The sequence below is a fragment of the Melampsora larici-populina genome, assembly GCF_000204055.1.
Source record: "Melampsora larici-populina 98AG31 unplaced genomic scaffold MELLAscaffold_12, whole genome shotgun sequence".
Lineage (NCBI taxonomy): Eukaryota > Fungi > Basidiomycota > Pucciniomycetes > Pucciniales > Melampsoraceae > Melampsora > Melampsora laricis-populina.
This window is the reverse complement of record NW_006768776.1, coordinates 1,771,831-1,792,819: the sequence shown is the minus strand read 5'-3', so window position 1 is coordinate 1,792,819 and position 20,989 is coordinate 1,771,831. Positions and strand designations below refer to the sequence as shown.

The window sequence follows — 20,989 nt, the reverse complement described above, 5'->3', positions numbered from 1 at the left end:
CGCCTGAATGTCAAGGTAAACTGTCTACGTCGTATCACCCACAATCCGATGGGCGTAGCGAGAGGTCCAACGAAACCTTGGGTCAAATACTCCGACATTTGGCAGCGGCGAAACATACTAAGTGGCTGGATTCCTTGCCCACTGTAGAATTTGCAATCAATTCCGCTTTGAACTCGTCGACGGGAGTCAGCCCCTTTCATTTCGTCTTCGGTCGCCAACCACGACTCTTTCCCAACAATTTAGAGTATCAACTTCAACACAGTGATGCGCATCGGTGGATTGAAAAACGGCGAGTCGAGTGGGCGAATTGGAGGGACAGACTTTGGGCAAGTAGGGTCGACCAAGCTCTTCAATACAACAAGAGGAGGAAGGGGAGTGAACAGCTGGTAGAAGGTGATTGGGTGTTAATAGATAGCCATGATAGACAACAGGTCGTTGGAGGAAAAGGACGTCCTGTGTCGAAACTGAGGGCGCGGTATGATGGACCATACCAAATCAAAACGGTAATGAACGACGGGCGTAATTACGAACTCCAATTGGCTGAAGGCGACAAGACCCATCCGATTTTCCACGTTTCGAAGCTCAAGCCTTATAAGTGGGAAGATGAAGCAGTCTAGCAGGGGACTAGCGTCCAAAAGTAAGTGACCCTCCTTAGTATGCGCACCGCCTCTACCTCTACACCGTTTCAAAACAACTCCATGGCCACTCTGTGAGCACATTCTTGGACCGTTTTTGTACTCTTTGCACCAGGAGAATGGTACGACCGTCGGCGCGAATCTCAAGGAGGATGCTCAAGCACTGCTCTATTGTGGTTAAGATTCTTTTTTTTTACTTTCTTTTTTTTGTTTCTGGTTGTGGTTTCTTTGTTTCTCTTTCTGTTTTCTGTTTTTGCTTTAGTTCAAATCATCAAGTTCAATTTTCTGGGGCGAGTTATGCCAATGCTTTTGGGGCGAGTTATGCCATTCTTTCTTTCTCTCTGTTTCTTTTTTTTTATCTGCCTTCAAGCTCATCCCTTACTTGGTCGCTTAATCATGAATTACTCACGACTTCACTTCACGAACTCAATCGGCGGATGATTTCCTTTTCGTTTCTTTTTCTTTTTTTTTTGCTTTGCTTGTTTTGTGCGGTTCCGGTTCTTTTTCTTTATTCTTTTTCCTTTTTGAGTTTTGTTGTCTTGTTTTGGAGGATTTTTTTTAGAGGGGGAGGGTGTAAGGGTATGGCCTTACAGGCAGAGGCGTGGCAGAGGTTATGGGTTTAGATAGTAGATCATAGTTATAGTCTTGCCCTGGCTCCCGAGTGAATCTTCTCCTTAGGAGACTCTCCTACTCGGAGCCAGGTATGTGATCATTTAGTTCTTTGTTATCTTTCTCTTGTACTGGGTTATTAGTGTGGGATACTGACTTAGAGGAGACTCTCCTACTCGGAGCCAGTTTGGAATTGCATAGAGACGTTTTATAGGTGATCCCTTGCTGTCAAAGCTGTCCCCACGATCACAGTGAAGGTTCAACCTCTGAACCTTACAAGTTGATGACACTCTAAAAAAAATCGATCGTTATGGTACATTGATTTTGAATTGGTCTGACTCACTGATCTTCAATCTTGGTTTTCAATCGGTCGTCTTTTTCAATTGGTCGGAGTAATATTGATTCAAGTCATCCAGTTATTCATATTCAATACTTGATTCTAATTGAATGATGGAATTGCTGAGCCAAGAGGATCTTTTGTGAGCAAACTTGAGAAAACAAAATCCAGAGACCCTTCAGTGCGACTGGACATTACTGTCACAGCTTGTGTCACTGGTAAGTAAGGCTTTCACTAGCTGTGAAAGGGAGGGGGTGGTGGGGCTACCAAGGGGGGGTGGTGGGGATACCGGGATCCTTTAAAAAATAAGTGACAAACATATACAAGAACCATTAAACAACTGAGTAAGAGAGTAGAGCAATAGAAAAAAAAGAGAAGAAATAACTTGTATTAAAGATAGTCATGAAGTAGAAGGCAATTTAAATGATCGAGATATAAGAAAAAAAAAGAAAAGTGAGACTTGAAAAGTGAGATCGGGAGTGAGTGTAGGAAAAGAAAAAAGGAAAACTTTGACTTAAAGAGAGTAATTAACTTGAAGGTAAACTAAAAGATATGATGATTAAGAAAAGGAAAAAATAATTGAGATATCAAGTCATCGCTTCTCCATGTTCTCCACCAAGGTAAGAGCCTCAGAGAACTCGCCAGGAACCTTTATCCCAGCCTTGAGCCACTCCCGAGACGAAGCGCATCGCTCAATGGTACGGCTAGTCATAGCCAATCAATCGGACCCGCACACGTCAGCTGCACCTGAAAAGATCCTTTCACAAGAACAGGTTGTTCCAGAACAACCCATAAAGTCACGAGCCATGAGGGCAAGGACAGGAAATGCGCCACAATTATCCTAAAGCATAAGACACAGTCAGAAATTTTGAAGTTAAAGATAAGATGATGAAGAAAGAATATGTACCTTCCACCACGACAAAAGTGTGCCACAGGTAAGAGGAAATTTTCCTGATATGTAACCTTCAAGTTCTTGTTTGGTATCATTGTTAGGTCCAGATGCCATAGAAGCAAATACATTGTATTCGTCATCAGTGACAGTATTATCTTGCTGGACAGTGGTGATTGTTGTGACCGGATGACTAGCTTGATATTGAATTGAATAAGAATCCAGATGTTGTTTGACAATTCTTTGGATGCGAGTGACATGTGATGGATGATGAAGTTCAAAGAACTTCATCCTGAGTCGAGGGTTCAGGACGGTAGCGACTACAATAGCATCACATTCAAGAGCTTCTGACTCGTAAGAATCAAGGCGACTGATCATGCTTGACGTCAATTTTTGAAGGCTGGCGTATGGAGTATAAGAATTGAGTTTTTGAAGGGATGTCCTGACACGGTGATAGTCGAGTAAAATTATAGCTGCTGTGGAATGATTGCCCTCGATCCTCGAGGTAGCTAACACAATAACCTAGTCAAGACATCAGGGATCAGTAAATGAATATAAGGTGGAAGGATCGAGAGAGATATCAAAGTACTCACTTCCATAACCTCATTCAAAGCAGATGCACATAGCCATTCGCTTTTTGAGATTGATAGTTCCTCAAAATAACCCTCCTCGTCATTTGCTAACATCTGATTTATAACCTGTAAATAAAGTGATTTCTTAGTGATCTTCAAACCGACTGAGCTCAAAGAAAGGAAGTCTTACCTCGGCTCCATCTACCATGATTGATCGGCTCTGGTGCAAGCCATTCCATTTGCTGGACTCACCAAGGATAGGACAACGCAAAGTCCTACCCAACTCCTTAGCACGGTTGCGGAATTCCAGACGTCGAGATGGACGGCGAGCAATCAGTCGGCTTACTCGATCGATCTGCAGAGATTGAAATCAGTATCGAGATGAAGAAAGTTGGTAAGAGTGTGAAGAGAGAGCTTACCTTCTTGATTGCTTGAATCACTAGGTCAGGTCGGCTTCTTGAACTAGGTAAGGCAGCAGGGTCTGGGAATTGAGATACTTGGTCATTGTGGTCACCGTCACTGTCAGATTCACAGTCGCGAGTGCCATTGCCAGATTTGCTAGCGTCCGAATCTTCAGTTTCATTGTCTTCTTCAACTTGCATTGCATCAGTTTCATCGTTAAGAGTGATGGAAGGGGTGGGAACGTTGAAAAGAGGCTGGGTGGTTGGCTTGGTGTGGCCGGGATCAAGACCGATCAAGGCTAGACCGTGCTTAACAAGCAGGGCTAGCTTGTGAGCATAGCAGCGAATCTGCATACGTCCTGCTGGCCAGTCGACACTCGGGGTAGCCTCTTGAAACATCCGCTGTAATTCATAAGCAAGGGTGCGGTTGTTTGATCCCGAATCGGTAGTTTGGGCTAACATGTAGATAAACAAAGCCAATCAGGTTTAAGTTTGAAGATGATAATGGAAAAAGATAAAAAAAAACTTATCTTATCATGTAGACCATGCTTGATGAGGAATCGGGCCACTGGTCGTGCAAGTAGGACACTGGCATGGTTCCACGCGGCCAGCTTTAGACTAAGATGGAATGTCTGGAACTCCCACTTATCGTCAATGAATGTTACATTCATTCCGATAAAGGCATACCGGCTCCGACGGGTGGTCCAGCCATCGTGAATCAGGCAGAACTTGCTTGAATTGTTCTAGATGATGACCAAGAGATAAAGAAAAGAAAAGGAGGGAAAAGAACAAAAAGAATCATAAAGTCAAAAGATAGAAACATAGGCAAAAGTTTGATCAAGAAGAAGATTTACCTTGAACCTTGATAGTTTCCAGAACCGTCTGTTGCAATCCCGAGTAAAGACGCTTGGCAGCGTTTGCTGCCCATACTGCCGACACGTTTGCCAATCGGAAAGCTGCTCGTAAAGAGCAGTCTTGGAATCGAGCCCATGGTAATGCTTGACGAATCACCCAGATGACACACATCAAGTTGAGAAGATCGACACTAAACTTGTCCTTAGAAATAAAATGATCAAGAGTTCCTGATTTGTTTGCCTGCACCAATCTCTGCAGCTCCTCCCACGACGGTGGAAGATCCAAACCGGCCGCTATGGCATCCGACCGCCTGGGGAAAGCGGGTCGACCTTTGCTTCCATCCCGATGCCCGTACAGGTTGTAGTAGCTAGTCAAACCCTTGAGGAATCGACCACGGCACCACCGACACCTATAAAGCCGTGGATCACCAGACGTCTGAAGAACATATATTAGTATCTAAACTCAAAACAAAAACAAAAACAAAAACAGACTAACCTGGCCATTAGGATAGATCGGAGGGTGAAAGTACTTGAGTAGTTCTTGAACCCGAGCCAGGTTTGAAGCCCTGATACCAGTCCTGGGTCTCCTCGGAATGATCTCGTCTCCAGAATCTTGATCAATATCTACGCAGTCAGGAACTGTCTCGTCCTATAAATGGAAAATTATAATATTTATCAATTAATCATTGAAAGCGATTGTTGAGAACAAAGGAAAGTAAAAGATTAAACAGCTTACTTTTTTTCTCTTCTTTGTCACCTGTTTTTTGGTCTGACACTTTGGTTTTCCGGTTGAAGGCGATTGAAGGTCCAATAGATCGTCCTCATCTTCAGGGACAGCAAGAAAGAGCTGATCAATCGGGCCAAACAGAGAGCTGGAATGTGAGGGACCGGGAGTCAGAGATGCCACCTGAAGAGATCGTCGAGCGTCGGGCAAAGCAAAGACAAAGCCAGGAGATGGTCTAACTGGTGTCCTTGGCCGGAGTGATCGCCCTGAAGGCAACTGGGTTGGGGCAGTAGACGGCAGAGCCAGATTGATCCGAGAGTTTGATCGAATCAGTCGATCTGGTTTGCTCTGAGAGGTTGATGGGACCATGACGACACAGTAGCAGTGTAATTGGAAAAATTTGAGATGCAGTTGTATGGTTCAGTTGAAGATAATTAGGATGGAAAAGAGATAGATAGAATGTAATTGGATGGGAAAATGTGGTCCAACAATGAAACTGGAATTGGTGGCAAGAGGAGAAAGGTCAGTGAATTGATCAAACAGCTTTTATACTTGTCGATTGGTACTTACATGTAATCCTACAAGTGACACCAAGTGACACTCAGACCCAATCTTGTCATTGCTGCTCTTGATAACTTTCGCCCAAATGGTGGAGAATTGAAGGTAAAAACGGTGAGGGTGGGGTGGTGGAATGAGGTGATTGAAGACTTGTTGAAGGGTGGATCGGGTGTAAGTTGAAAAATAAGGGTACTCGAGGGGTAAATGGTCTGGGGCGGAGGGCATGGACATATACAGGTTCGGGCGTGGAGGGCATGTGTAGTATATGTAGTATATTACAGGTCATAGCGCTCGCTATGTGTACCGCTATGCATGTGGACATGTTACATACAAGCTCGAGCGTTGCACATGACCCACTACAGGAAATTTTGGTTTCCAGATAGGGCTGTGCGATGTCCACTATGAAAAGACCCCCTATTTTTAGCGGAAGTCCCGCAGCGCTTTCACAGCGCTTCCGCTATATGATGCGGTGTGATTTCGACGTTGCCAAGGATTAGCAAGTACTCTCACCTCATCCTCCGCACTCCCTCCAAAAATTTCAAGAAGGCCAATTGTCCAGAAATCTCAAGATGAAGACGTCTCTGAATCAAGTGATGAGGATTCAGATTATCAAGCAAAAGTTAGTTGAGTCTGATATTTATGGAAAGTTTGAATTTCGCTGACCTCCTCCTTTCCCTCTTTGCAATAAAGGAAACACAAGATCGAACGGAACTTCCTGAACCCACACCCCCAGGTAAAATCACCCACCACGCATCCAACATTTTGAAACAATCCAAGCAGCCGGATGTATCTACTACCCAGCCAACTTCAGTCCGAGAAGCCAAATCAAACGTAAGTACCCTAACTTTCAACTAATTGCTCACACATGATTTTCAAGCTGACCTCATTCCATTTCTAGCAATCCGATGACAAAGGACTGGAAGAAGATGCTCACCACGATAATATCATTAAAAATACCAAAAGAAACTCGATATCATCTCAATTGGTTCCTGAAGATCAATCCACTTTGACCATCAACATTCAAAAGCAATTGACTTCACCTATCAAGGCTAACACCTCCAAAATAACCAAATCAAAACCTATGCACGATCAAGGAGGCTCCCGTGACTCACAGCCCTCTCTGAGTCCCATAACCACAAGAGCTCAAACGCAAGCTCAAATGGCAACACGAAAATCGAGTAGAAGAATCCACCCCACCAATGAAGTTAGTCTCTTTCATACACTCCTGAGTTTTTCAAGGATCACTGAGATTATCACTTGTACAGGAACAACCAAAATCTAAGAAACAGCGTACCATTACCAGTGCGAAGAACACATTGAAAAAGGTATGATTAGTATTGTACCATTTTCGATACTGTCATCAACTGAATTTGTGTGAATAGGCTGGTTCGAAATCACAAAATCTCACGAAGAAAGCATCGACCAATCCAGGGAAAGCCAAACCGGTATGCATTTCATACAAATCTTCAGTTATTTCCTGATGACTGACCCTCTTTTAGCTCTTTTAGCCTTTCACTGTTGTGGAAACACTAGATGAACGCCTATACCCCTTCATGACGAACGCCATCGATGTCCCTCCATTTGGTCTTTGTGCCTTCGCATCAGTTGCAGTGTCTCTGGGACGTCCAATGAAGGAGGCACCTTTAGTTCGATCCGAGATGCTTCAGGAGGTCAGGAAGAACATCAAATGGTACACCAAGAACATGGCCAAAATAGCTACACCTGCATTTGGGATCAAGAAGATGCTTCAAATACTCGAGCACCCAGGCCTGACTGCAAAACGCGATTTATACTATCCTGTACCTGGTGGTTTATGTATCATTGCAAACACCTACAAAAGGCCCGTCATTTGCTACTCCGACGTATCAGCAAACTCCGGCATTTGCTATCCTTTCTTCACCTCTCCTAAAGATGTCGAGCCCATCTTCCTGGGAGTGTTAAATTCCTGCCATTGCTGCTCTTTAACTATGGAGATTCGACCTGATCTACCAATACCTTTACCTGCACCTGAATGGTACGATTTACGATATCAATGCGCATCCGGGTGGGAAGAAAGATATGATCGTAACAACATAGTTTGGTGTGATTGGCGTAGGGAAGTCAATCAAAAGGGTATACCTTTCAAAAGAGAAAGAGGTACTTCAATTGAGGTAGAATCAGACGAGTCATCTGACTTGTCTGAAGCTGAAGATTAAATAATATGAGACCAAATATGTCTACAGTATTTTCTTTTTATGTTTTCCTTTACTCGATTTTTTGTTTTATTTGATTTTGTTATCTTTTGATTTTTGTAATTTGTGGGATCTGATTTTTTGAAAAAGAAATTTAATGCTTTTAAATGGCTAATTTGCTTTAAATATTCGTGGATTCGTGGAATATTCAAAGCTTCATTCTGCCTGATGTAAGATTCCAGGTATGAGAGTGTATGCAAGTGTGTTGAGCATACAGTACAGCGTACACATGTGTACACCTGTGTGACACGCATGCGTGTGCCTGCGTGTGCCTGAGTTACACACATGTGTGCAACGCTGGTGCACCCATGACTGTCACGCAGGCACACGCAGGCGTACACATGCGTGTAACGCAGGAACACGCATGTGTGTCACACAGGCGTACACCGTGTAACACAGGTACCTGCATGCATGGAACGCAGGCACACACATGAGTTACACGCAGGGACACCCATGTGTGTAACATAGGTGTCCCTGCGTGTATTGTAGGCACACACATGTGTGTGCCGTAAGCACATGCAGGTGCATGATTGCATATTACGCTGCGTGTACTCATGGGAAAATTGAGTAGATTGATTCAATTGAAACAATTGAATCCATTGAGACTGATTGAATCAATTGAATCAATTGATTTCAATTGAATCGATTGAAACAATTGAAACAATTGAAACAATTGAATCAATTGAAATCAATTGTTTCAATCGGTCTCAATGGATTCAATTGTTTCAATTGAATCAATTGTTTTGAGATCGATTGAGACAATTGAGACAATCGAATCAATTGATTCAATTGTTTCAATTGAATCAATTGAAATCGATTCATTTGGGTTCGATTCAGGGGGAAACCACTTGACTTGGGGGTCAAATGGTTTCCCCCTGCCCTCCTATTTCTCCCACTCGTCAGTTACACAATTTCTGGACTCATCCATCTATCGTTCAACTTATCCTCCTTTTTGATTCTGCCCTTCGATTTCGTTGTTTGCATTTACTTCAACCTTTCATCTCTACTTCTGGGTAAGTCCCTAGCACCTATGATCTTGATCAACTCACAGATTCCCAAGTCTGATTTCCTCATCCATTACACATTCAGATCCGGATTGGTTTCCTCCACCCCTAGCCAGCTTTTATCATCAATATTCACGTTGAAACAAGTCTTGATAGTATAATTAAAATTTAATACATACCGTCGTGGTTGCTTGATTAGAGTGTTGTCGGCCTCCGTGCTACAATCCATCTGGTCATACGGCTCGCTGTTTGTTGAATTTTTTTTTGTCTTCAACTTTCAAAATTTCAACACTTCAACTACAATGTCACGCCAAAAAAGACGACAAAGAGCCGCAAAATATGGATTCAAAAAATCTAATTTCAAATCCAAGACCTCACCCTCAGCAATCAAAAGGCGCACTGAACGTTGGAAGGCTTAGCAATCAAAAGGCGCACTGAACGTTGGAAGGCTTACTACAACGAAGGGCTTGGGAGACTCTACCCTTGACGGCATACGAAGAGAACTCAACTCAAGGCTCGTCTTACCACTGAACTTGGTCTTCCTCTCGACACTCTGTTCATATTCCGATGGAGTCAAAAGAGTGATCACTTCTTCTTCGATAGAGCACCCATCATAATCCATACTGGTACTGTGGCAATCATCAATGCCGCTACTCTAGAACTCGTATTGGTGGTGCGATGTACTAAGTTCAAGGATCTATCTCCTTCAGATAAGGAAGCCTTTGATTCAGCCATTTTGACTACTTTCACGGCTGCCCGATCAAGAAGAAAATGTCTCACCAATGCAGCAACGCAGGATTATCAGGATATGGGAATCTTTTGGGGTTGGATGGGATGTGCAGGCTTGAGAGGAGGGTCGGATCCTGGCCTTTCTTTGGGTAATTAATTATCATAATTTCTTATTGTATTTTAATTTGCTGACATGCAGCAACTTCGCTTCATAGGTCCCTATTCTATCAATGATTTTACTTCAGCCAATTTGGAACGTATTGAGGGTGACAAGGAAACTATGGCCAAATTCCACCAAATCCGCGACTTCCTCGCCGAAAGATTTGCATCTTTAGCTTTTTCAGTATTCATATCGAACATTCAACTGGCTTTTGATGCAAAAGTACCTGGTTTTGATGATTTAAAATGGCAAGATACACCCAATGGTCTAGTGTTTGCTTCCAACTTAATTGTTACATGTGATGGATTCTTTAACAAACCTCACGAGGATAAAGATCATACTCGATATTCTTTTGGTATAGACTGCCTGATTGACCGTAAGACAGGTTTGCCATATCAATTGGAGGGTTCGCCAAATAAAGGTTCCATCTGTGGAGCTATGTTCATAGTACCGGAGTTTGATGTGGTAATTGACTATGACCGCTGCAATGGTCTATATGAGACTGTTTGGGATTCTACGGTGAGTCTGATTTTTTTTGGGTTTGGTTTTTGGGAGGACATTAGGCTGACTGGGAATTCTTATTTCCCGATGTCACAGATTGAGCATTACACATCCCAATCTATTACATATAATGAAAATGGTGATGAAATACATCCTTCAAAATGTAAGATTACATGTTATGGCTCATCCTGCCAAGTCTCAAAAATGCTTGTCAACTGCATCTCATTACTGGAAAAAGATAAAGAAGGAATGCCTGCTTCTGAATGGGAAGCATATCGTAAATCCCGTGTGAAGTCCTATGAACAAGAGACTGCATTTAAGGAAGTGAGGGCAATGGCAATTGAAGGTATCAAGAAAGAGAAGGCAAAGTTGAAAAGAGAAGCCAAATTGATGGCACTTTTTAAAGCGCCCAAAGTTGTAACTAAGATCAATTAGATTATCTCTTATGTTCTATCTAAACCATTGCTTTGTTTCCTTTTAATTAGGAATTTTGTTCTCTCATATGATGTTTCTGTTTGGAAGTTCATAATATTAAATTTACAAGGTATTTGCCTGAGAGTGAAGAACCTCTGTGTTACACTCACTCTCACGCAGCCTAGTCACCATACCTCACCAGGCCGCACGCACCCTCACTCACGCAGGATACGCAGGAGCATGTGGATTGTGGAAGTGGTGATGTAGCCGCATATGAAGCTATAGGTACATATGTGTAACATATGTAACTCTTGGCAAGAGTATGTGCATTGTAGGATTGCAAACCATACTGACTGAAACGTGATTTAAACATTTTTTTTCACCAGAAACTTTTCAGTATACATCCTACCCGTGTTCTGAGTCTTGAGATGGACTCAGACTCACTTGTTACCCCCTAGAAAATGCTACTTCCACGTGTTTTCCAACACATTATGGCTGACAAGTCACTGACATATGTTTGATGACAAACTGTCACTTATACGTGATTGTTAACATTGGTTTTCACCAGGACTTTTTCAGTATACATCTGAAGGTTGTTCTGAGTCGGAAATTGGACTCAGAGTAACTTGTTACACCCTAGACAATGCTACTTTCACGTGTTTTCCATCACATTATGACTAACATGAGTTTGATGACAAACAATCACATATACGTGATTTAAACATTGGTTTTCACCAGAACTTCTTCAGTATACATCCAAACCTTGTTTTGAGTCTGGAATTGGACTCAAAGTCACTTGTTACACCCTGGACAATGCTACTTTCACGTGTTTTCCATCACATTATGACTGACAAGTCATAAACATGTGATTGATGCCCAACAGTCACTTATACGCGAGTTAAACAAGTTTAAACAACTTAACTTTTTCAGTATACATCTGAAGCTTGTTCTGAGTCTTGAATTGGACTCAGAACAACATGTTTCCCCCTAGAAAATGCTACTTTCACGTGTTTTCCATCAAACTTATGACTGTGACATGAGTTTGATGACAAACTGTCATCAAACTTGCGTGATGAAAACATTGGTTTTCACCAGGACTTTTTCAGTATACATCTGAAGCTTGTTCTGAGTCTTGAAATGGACTCAGCCTCACTTGGTACACCCTAGACAATGTTACTTTCACGTGTTTTCCATCACATTATGACTAACAAGTCACTGAGATGAGTTTGATGACAAACAATCACATATATGTGATTTAAACCTTTGTTTTCACCAGAGCCTTTTCAGTATACATCCATACCTTGTTCTGAGTCTTGACTTGGACTGAGAGACACTTCTTACCACCTAGACAATGCTACTTTCACGTGTTTTCCAACACATTATGACTGTGGCATGAGGTTGATGACAAACAGTCACTTATACGTGATTTAAACATTTGTTTTCACCAGAACATTTTCAGTATACATCCAAACCGTGTTCTGAGCCTTGAATTGGACTGAGACTCTTGTGATAACTCCTACACAATGTGGCTAGGACGTGTTTTCCATTTTCATACTGACTGAAAACTACATGAGTTTGATGACAAACAGTCTCTTATACGTGACCTCAAGAAGTTTTGACAGCATAACTTATTTAGTTTACATCCAAACCTTCTTCTGAATGTTGAATTGGAACCAACACACTTGTTGCCCCCCAAAGAAAGTTCTTTGACGTGTTTAGCAACACATATTGACTTGCTATTTAGCAGTGATTTCACCACGTAGTCATAACTTAACACTTTCAGTAATCATCTTTCACTTGTTGTGATTGTGAGCTTGCACTTAAGCGTGCTTTAACTTGTTTTAAGCACGCGTGGGGTTCAGCTATGCATTGATTGCCACATCAATAGTGTTTGCATATTATGGTGATGTGAAATGATGTGACTGTATATGTCACATCTCAACTTTTTAGCGTGAAACATAACTTATGTCATAAATACTGTAGTCTTATGTCATACATATGTGGTACTACACTATGTATGACATAAGATAAGATGCACGCTAAATATTTGAATGGTGAAAATCCGGATTTTCTAGAAGCAGCAAGCCACCACCACAGCCTGCATGTAAATCTTGAATGCACTCAATCCCCACATCAACTTTAAAATTTCTGACTCAACTATGGCGAAACACAAGAAGCAATCCAAACGCAAGGAAAAACGCACCGCCAATCTCAATTGCCGACCTGTATCCGACCTTGATGCTAGGTGCCTGGAATGGAAGCGTCGAAGCCGAGCTCGAGCCGAAGGAAGTGCGAATGTGAGGGCCCTTGATGCTGCAGGGACCAATCTCCATCCCAACTTTCCACTCAATGACCCTCAAGCCATTGAAGAAGGTCGCTCACCATCACCAGAAGTGTTCAACATCAACAACCTGAATTGTGACCCTATCCCCCACGAGTTTTTTGACAATATCAATGTAGGATTTGAACAAGGACGCCGACAAAGAGAGGAGGAACAGTGGAAATTAAAACATGATACCATGTTTCCAGTATACCTCTCCTGTAAGGTCAAGACCAAGGAATGGGCTGATCCTATACTCGCACTGAAGGATTGGAAACCATCTTGTAATTGCCGGAAGGAGACAAGAAAGCTAGATGTACTCGACATTCTGAGTGAGTACAGCCTTTTTTCTTTCAGGAACTAAAGAATGATAAAGTGTCTATTCACTGGCATTGCCAAGTTTTTGACCTGCGTGAAAAGCCATCACGCATGTGTGAACCGCTAATACGCAGTCATTGGTGCGTATTTGACCTGCGTGAGGGTCCAATACGCATGTGTGAACCTCTTTCCCTCAAGTATTAACGCAGGTGGCACACACATATACATATGTGTAATACTGACTCAGAATATTAGGACTGATGGAATCACACTACTTCTTTCGAACTCCAGGTAGATCACAAGTGGAAATCGATTTTTGCAACTGCTCGCCTAATGACCAAGTAAGATTGCTCAAGGCAGGGTACATAGGTGGATCTCCTCAAAAGCCAGAAACTGCAATATCTGTTAGACTAGTACGTACCTACCATGTCTTATGGAAGTATTGCACACAACGTTATTCGCCATTCAGCAAAGCCTGGAACAAAGTATTAGATCCTGCCTTTCCACTATTTGTTAATGGTGAGGATAAGCAAGTAATTCTTTTTTAAATAAAAAATTTAACACTGATAGGCAAAACAAGTTGCACAAATACTGACTAATGGCCTTTGGCACAGGTCACGGAATGGAACCGGCAATTATCTCAAGCGGTAGATGCCTATCGAGCCATGTTGACCCTGGAGGCAAAAGCAACAGTTATTGCATTGCAGCTGACCGTCTTAGCCGAAATGGAATGCATTTGTCCTGCATGTTTTGGGCCGGGTGTTTCTTCTTTACCTAACCGGGAGCCAGATGTTGTAGTTTGCATGGATTGCAACTTCCAACACCGCCGGCATCTGGCAGCCAGCGTGGAACGGACAGTTCCACCCACCCCTAGCCTATTTATCCCTCCTGAAGAATTGGAATCAATGCGGCAAAAAATGGATTCAAATTTACCACGTGGAAAAAAAAATGCGGATGAAGAGATGGTAGTGAGTCATATTATGGCTTTTGGTGGGTAGTCATCGAAAACGTCATTCAACTCTGACATCAAATGTGCATTTACAGGATCCTTGTACGCAACAACACACGGCAGCCAATGATGTCAGAGGTAAGAAGGACTGGAAAGGAAATGATGAGACAGGAATTGCGGGCATGGGATGCCGTCATGATCAAATATTAAGATTTATTAACATTGTACAGAGCAGAGAAAAGTCAGCACCCATCACCTTTTTTTTTTTGGCAATTTAACAAAGGATGATGTGTGTTCATTGAAATTTTGCATGCAAAAGACTTGTGTATCCCCTCACCCTGATAGAATGGATTCTCGAGACTACCACTCATCCAGGACTGGAACCACCCGGTAAAGATGGGCAAAAGGTAGCCATCCTGTATGACATTGGTTGCAACACCCGCAAAAGCATTGAGAATGTAAGTCTCCTTGATTTTTATGTGTTCAATGTGTATATGATACTCATTGAATAAGTTTGGTTTGACCTAACAGCGTAAACTATTTGCTGAAGAGTGTGCCAAGGATCGCCTGATGTTTGCAACCAGTCTATTCCACTCTTACGTTCATCAATGGTCCTGCCAGCTAGAATATAACCCCCGGCTCAATGAGCTTTGGGGTCTTTCAGATGGAGAAGGAATGGAACGCATCTGGGCTGCGCTTGCAGTTCTGGTTGCAGTTTTGAGATATTCGACCAAGGAACACCGGCTGACTGCCCTTAATTTTCTCTGCCTGCACCTCAATGAAAGAGGTCGAGCAAAAACAGGTCTGTGCCTGTTTGCAGAAGTCAAATCATTACAAGTTAAAGGTCAACAATGAATTTGTTTATCCATAGATCAACTCATGACCATTAGTGCAAGTTTTGAGTCTTTGCACATCAGCATGAGCCCCGCTCGCTCGGGAGCGGGGACCGGCAAAAATCCACCCCGAGCACTTTTTGGAAATGCATCCCGGCTTCCGAGCCGACCCCTCCCCGTCGGGGATCTTCATGTACGTCTTCAGACCGTCCCCCGCCACCGAAAATCGGGGGCCTACCGAAATATCGGTTCCCTGTCGGTTCCCCGTCGAGTGTTAGTCGGTAGAGCTTGCTAGATCAAAAAAATTCATAAATCTGCTTCACGAGCAAGTTCCGGCTGATATTCTACTGTTTCGTACAGGTATTTCATTGTATTTGATTCCTTATACTGATGTATGAGTTGTTACGAGGCCTTCCTCACCTTTCATTTCTCCCTATCTGCCCTCGATTCTACAGCTCTCTGCTATAGCTCGGTTCCCCGATAAAAACCGGGGATCCTCATACTCTTGCCCGGTCCCCGCTCCGTCGGAGTCGGTACGGTGCCGGGGGGCTGAGATACCTAGCCCGAGGCACCGTACCGACGGTACGGAAGCCGGAGATCCCCAAGCCCGCGGGAAACGGGGCTCATGCTGATTTGCACATGGGTGAGAAACCTTTTTGGATTCATTTGCAGTTCCCCAATTTAAAATTCAGATCAGCTGGTGGCTACACCCTGCTCCACCGCCTCTTTTCACCATATCTGACAATCCAAATTTGCCAGTCGTCCACATCTAGCTGACTTTCCTGAAGGACCCAATGTGGATCCTATGTATGTATGTTATGTAGGACCCCGGATAGCGCCAGCCAGGGCCCATTCTCTCTAAGTTAGTGCAAATCCTGTTGCATCTCCCTAATTCTAACAATTAACTTCCGCAATCTCCTGATCATCAAAACTTCTGATCATCAATGCTTCAAACACCAGCTGAAAATCAGCATCATATGTAGCCCTATTACTCCTGAAGGATCAAAACCAATTCTTGACTCAATCAAAATCCTCCAACTTACCCTAATGCCAACAGCAATCGCACCTTTTTGCATACATACCACACGATCCACTTATATCTTTCATTCTATCTCATCGGGACCGATATAGGTTTGATCTAGGTCTGACTTGGTATCTTCAACTCCTGATCTCTCAACTTACTCATTACCAAATGCTTTCACAGATCAAGAGAAAGCTTTGCCGGAATCGATCATTTGATTTCAAAACTGAGAAGATGATCAATCATTTCACTCAACGCAACTTCATTTCCAAAACAATAATATCAGCAATGGCACAAATTTGTTGATTGCATTTTAATTGAAGTTCAACTTTTGAAAACTTCATTAACAATCCTCAAGTAAGTTATTTCAACCTTTTCACTTTTTTATTTTTAAGTCATTAACATCAACAACATCAACAAAATGCCCTCCCAACTTCCTTTCAATCCTAATCAAAATAGGTCATCCAATCTGGATCAGCCAGTGCTCAAATTGACACTCAGACTTCTAACACTGAGGTAATTCATTCAACCTTCAGGCCTATCTTATCCGTCTCGATATCATACTCACATTCAAGTTTGAAGTTTATATCAGTCTCGTTCACTGACAGGAGCCATACATATTCATTTTTCTAGCAACACCATTCAAAGCCATCTCTCATCTTACTCGCTCAACGACCTCGCCCACCAAACCGATCCAAGCATTACCAAACTCTCCTAAATCAACTTCAATCTTTTCAACACATCATATCCGTCAATAACTCCCCAAATCACCATTGACTGAAGTCGAAGCTAGAGGGGTCATAGCCTTCCCTGTATACCCATATGTAATCTTACTATCAATCGATTTTCTTGATCTCACTATTCATGAAAAACCGTCGTATGCCAGATAGAAGTGTGATTCCAGAATTAGTCTCACTAGAACTTATCTCCAGAACGATCTTCTCAAGTAAAGCAAGTGAAACCAATCAATAGCAAATCTTGAAAGATTCTTGATCAATCTTACTGACTCCCTCTATTGTGTTTCTAGGATCTTCGACTTTGGAATTTAAAAGATGACAAACAATCAAAGCAATAAAGGATCCAATTAAATTTTACCATTACAATCTATCAGAGACCATCCAACTGATTCAGAAAATTCAAAAAATTATACATGATCTAATCTTATCAGTAGCTTCATTAACTACATCAATCAATGCATTAGCAATCTTACGCTCAAATCAATCCACCACTTTTTGATCAGACTCGATTTTTGATTCGTTGATCTTTAACTTCCATACTTGAAGTCGTTCCTAACTTAGGACTTGAATGTGATCAATTGATGACTGATCCTTCAAGTTCATTGAGAAGGGTTTGTTGATATCCAGTTTTTTTGCACAGTCAGTTTTTCAAATAACAGTTGACCAATAAACCTTTCTTCCTTCAGTTCTTGGTCACGTATCATAGGTGGTGATCTTGCGCTCATTGAGTGGACAATCTAAATTAGGAAGGTATTTTCCTCAACTTTGTTTGCTAGCTTTTGTTCAAAAAGCTGACCATTATTCATTTCACTTTTGTAGAAAAAGCTCATCAAAAGACAATCAAAACAAAGCTGAAACCTCATATCATTTCGCACTTCAACCTTGATCTACTAATTACTCAAACTATAGACAATATATCAATATGACTCCAAATGTTATCTCGGTCTAATTAAGATGGTTCAAAAGAATCGTAACTCTAATCAAACATCAATGTTCACAAACCCGCTAATGATATTATAAACAAATCTTTTTGATCTCGTATTTCAAACAAAATCAAACTTGATATACAAACAAATATCAAATTGATCAGTCTATTCAATGACACCAACATTGCATTCTGAGTTTTTTTGATTTGATTGATGTACTCAATAACAAAACTCATTGTCAAGATCAAACATCGGCATCATCGCCGATCAAATGGAGACAACTTCCTTAATCGAGTCAAATTATCACCCTGTACCTTATCCTCCTCAGCCTCAGATGCAAGCACGCCAATCGGAATGAGTACACGACTGAACAAATATGTTCCAAAATCATGTGTTATCTATAATCGGTCAACATTGAGTTTAATTGATCCACCTCATACAAAAACATGGACTGCAGCCGAGCTCTTTATGAAGAAAGCCCTCGGATCAGTCGGGCGCCCGCTAACTACTTCTTTCAGATCCTCTCAATCTCAACCCGAAGCCAATTGTATCACACTCTTGAATGTAGATTTAGTAATCAACAAGTTTAAGTACCCCTGACACACTCCAATACTTGCTAACCACAGCCGAAGATCTCATGTCAACCTAACTTCTCAGAAACCAATCAACATGCATAATAAAATTGTTCTGATGCATCAAGTTGTCAAACACAACAAGAGAATGATCCATCTTTTTTCTTATTTTAATTCAATCATCATACTCCAGAGCAAATGTGATCAAAGGAATCACTTCAATTGATCTTGAAAAGAGAAAGAGAGTTTTGAGTGGGATGATTTTCTTTTTTGTTTTGTAGCATGGTTGTTTAGTTAGATTAAAAAAATAACTCTAGATGTAAATCTAGAATTTAATATTCATTTTCACCTAAAATGTCAATTGAAAGAAAAGAATCAATCAATTCACTAAGAATCGAGTCAAGAATGAAAACAGAGAAAGTGCAAGTTTTATAAATCAATGGAATGATGAACTTGATGTTTGTTTAGAATTGGATTGTGTTAAGGTCTGGTTAGAGAATGTGCTTGGGTTAATATTGGATGGAATACCAAAGATTTTAGAAGAATCAGTTGAGTTCATCCATTCTTTATAAAGCAATTTGTTATTTTCATAAAGAAGTGTTGATTTCAATTTTGCTATTTGTTTGATCAGAGTAAATCAATTAGTATGATTTCTTATAAATAGAACCAAAGTCACAATAGAATCTTGACTCCTAGCCAAATCATCCTCATTCAAAACCTTGACAGCTTTACCTTCAAACTTGAGAAAACCATTATCACAACCAACAAAACATTGGTGGAATCACTTGAATTTATCAAGTACAATTGAATTAAAAATTTTAATTCCTTCTAAATATTTAATTTCATCATATGAAAATCAAATGTTTCATTGAGAATTGTATTGGAATTTTTATATAAGACATTTAAAAATGAGTATACTCAATGAAGATGTGATTGGAAAAAGTTTGAAAAATGGTAGGTTAGGTAAGGTTTCTGCTTTAAACATTGGGTCTGGTAGGTCTTAAGTTTATGGTCTTGGTGTGCTTGAAATGGTAAGTAGAATCCATGCTGTGGTTTCCTTTGATCTTGATACTGATTGGATTTCTTTCCGTTGATCAATACAATGGTGGGCAAAATTGACAAATTTAGAAATCTCATTGCCACTTGAAACTTACTCACAAGAACAAAAATCAAATTTTGAAACTAATAATGATGTATTATTTGGAAAGCAACTTGATTGTGTCAGAATATTGGGTCTTTTTAACTGAATTATATGGACTAATTGAAAATAGATTAGATTCTGCTTTACACTTAAAAAGATTGTGTGAGAATTGGTGTGATTGAAGGCTTTTGGGAATGTTTCTGGATTTGGGTTTTGTGGTTCATGTAGGATTAGTTGGGTTCATGTTATTCATATATAATTATTTTCCAATTCAGTTTCCAGAGATGCAAGTCAAGAATAAGTTGATGGAAATCAATGCTGATGAAATGTAGACTATTTTCTTCCTTTTCCTTGACCATAAAAAATCTATAAGGTGGATCATTACCCCTTGGCAACAAAACAAAATAAAGAGGTTTAATGATATCTCAATCTGACTTTTTTTGTCAAATTATGATGGGGCTGTTCAAGAAGGGCTTCTACAGCCCTTTTTTATATTTTACATTTTGTTTGGGCTCTGTAAATTTTAAGTAAAACTTTAAGGTCATGAACCATCTTTAGAGTTGGTTCACAGTCTTGCGATCTTGTAATCAGCCTTAAAACTTTTAAATCATGTACCTGAATTTTCAAAAGACAGGGACAATTGAGCCAAAAAATGTACCTCCATTCTTTGTATTTTTTGTTCCTGGATTCTAATGATTTGTGGTCAAAAAAGAACCTTTTCTTTCCTTATTTTTTTTCTCCAGGTTTTTTTCTTTCATTAACAAAAAATCTGTACAAAACCAAAGAGAAGAAAAAGAAGCCAAAAAAAACTGTTGGGACAGTGTTTCTGACTTTACAAAGCCGTAAAATATAAAATTAGAGCATTTGCCACTTTGCAATCAGGACTTTTAAGGATTGAGCAACCCTAAAAAGACTGATTGCAACTCGGCAACCACTTGGCTCACATTTCTCTTCTTGGACTGCCCTAATGTAACTCAAAATTTTGGAAGGCTTGATTTTTAATTGGTTTACTTATACTGTGCATAGATTTACCAATTAATGATTACAATTTGTCAATTTAAAATCAACACAAACCAGATGATAAAGTCAGAATGTGCACAGAAGGATCTATCTTCAAACCTGCAGTAGGAGTCAAATGTGCAACAATAACACCAGATGAAGCAAGAGTAAAAGAATGTAAATTTAAGCAAATGTGGTTGTAAGTAAACCCAAAAACCCCCAAGTGAAAAATATTCTATAACATGTCATATACTGAGACAAAACAATACTTGAGGTACTCTGATATTGAAATTGTTAGGGGGTCAGTGACAGGGGTTAGGCTTAGGACAAGGATATCATCACCCTGTCCCAGGGGTATGTGACATTGACTTTGCTCACAATGACCATCCTTCCTTGCAAAACTTGATCCCACCACATTTAAGACTCACAAGCAGCATGGCCTCTATACCCCTTGCCTCATCCCCATCCTGTTGCTTGCTGCCTGCCGTAAAGATCTAAAGTAAAAGCCCTCTCAGATTGGCTTGCTTTATTTTAGTTGCCTTGACTATGTAATAT

General features: G+C 40.9%; 1 protein-coding gene across 1 annotated transcript; it reads left to right on the top strand.

The window, feature by feature from the left end:
• Positions 1 to 6,218: 6,218 nt before the first annotated feature.
• MELLADRAFT_62097 (uncharacterized protein) lies at positions 6,219 to 7,087 on the top strand (the record flags this gene model as incomplete). The annotated part of the gene is made up of 5 exons (XM_007408394.1): positions 6,219 to 6,410; positions 6,478 to 6,783; positions 6,845 to 6,904; positions 6,962 to 7,024; positions 7,079 to 7,087. 5 exons carry the CDS (start codon positions 6,219 to 6,221, stop codon positions 7,085 to 7,087), a joined length of 630 nt encoding a protein of 209 aa, XP_007408456.1.
• Between the last annotated feature and the right edge of the window lie 13,902 nt (positions 7,088 to 20,989).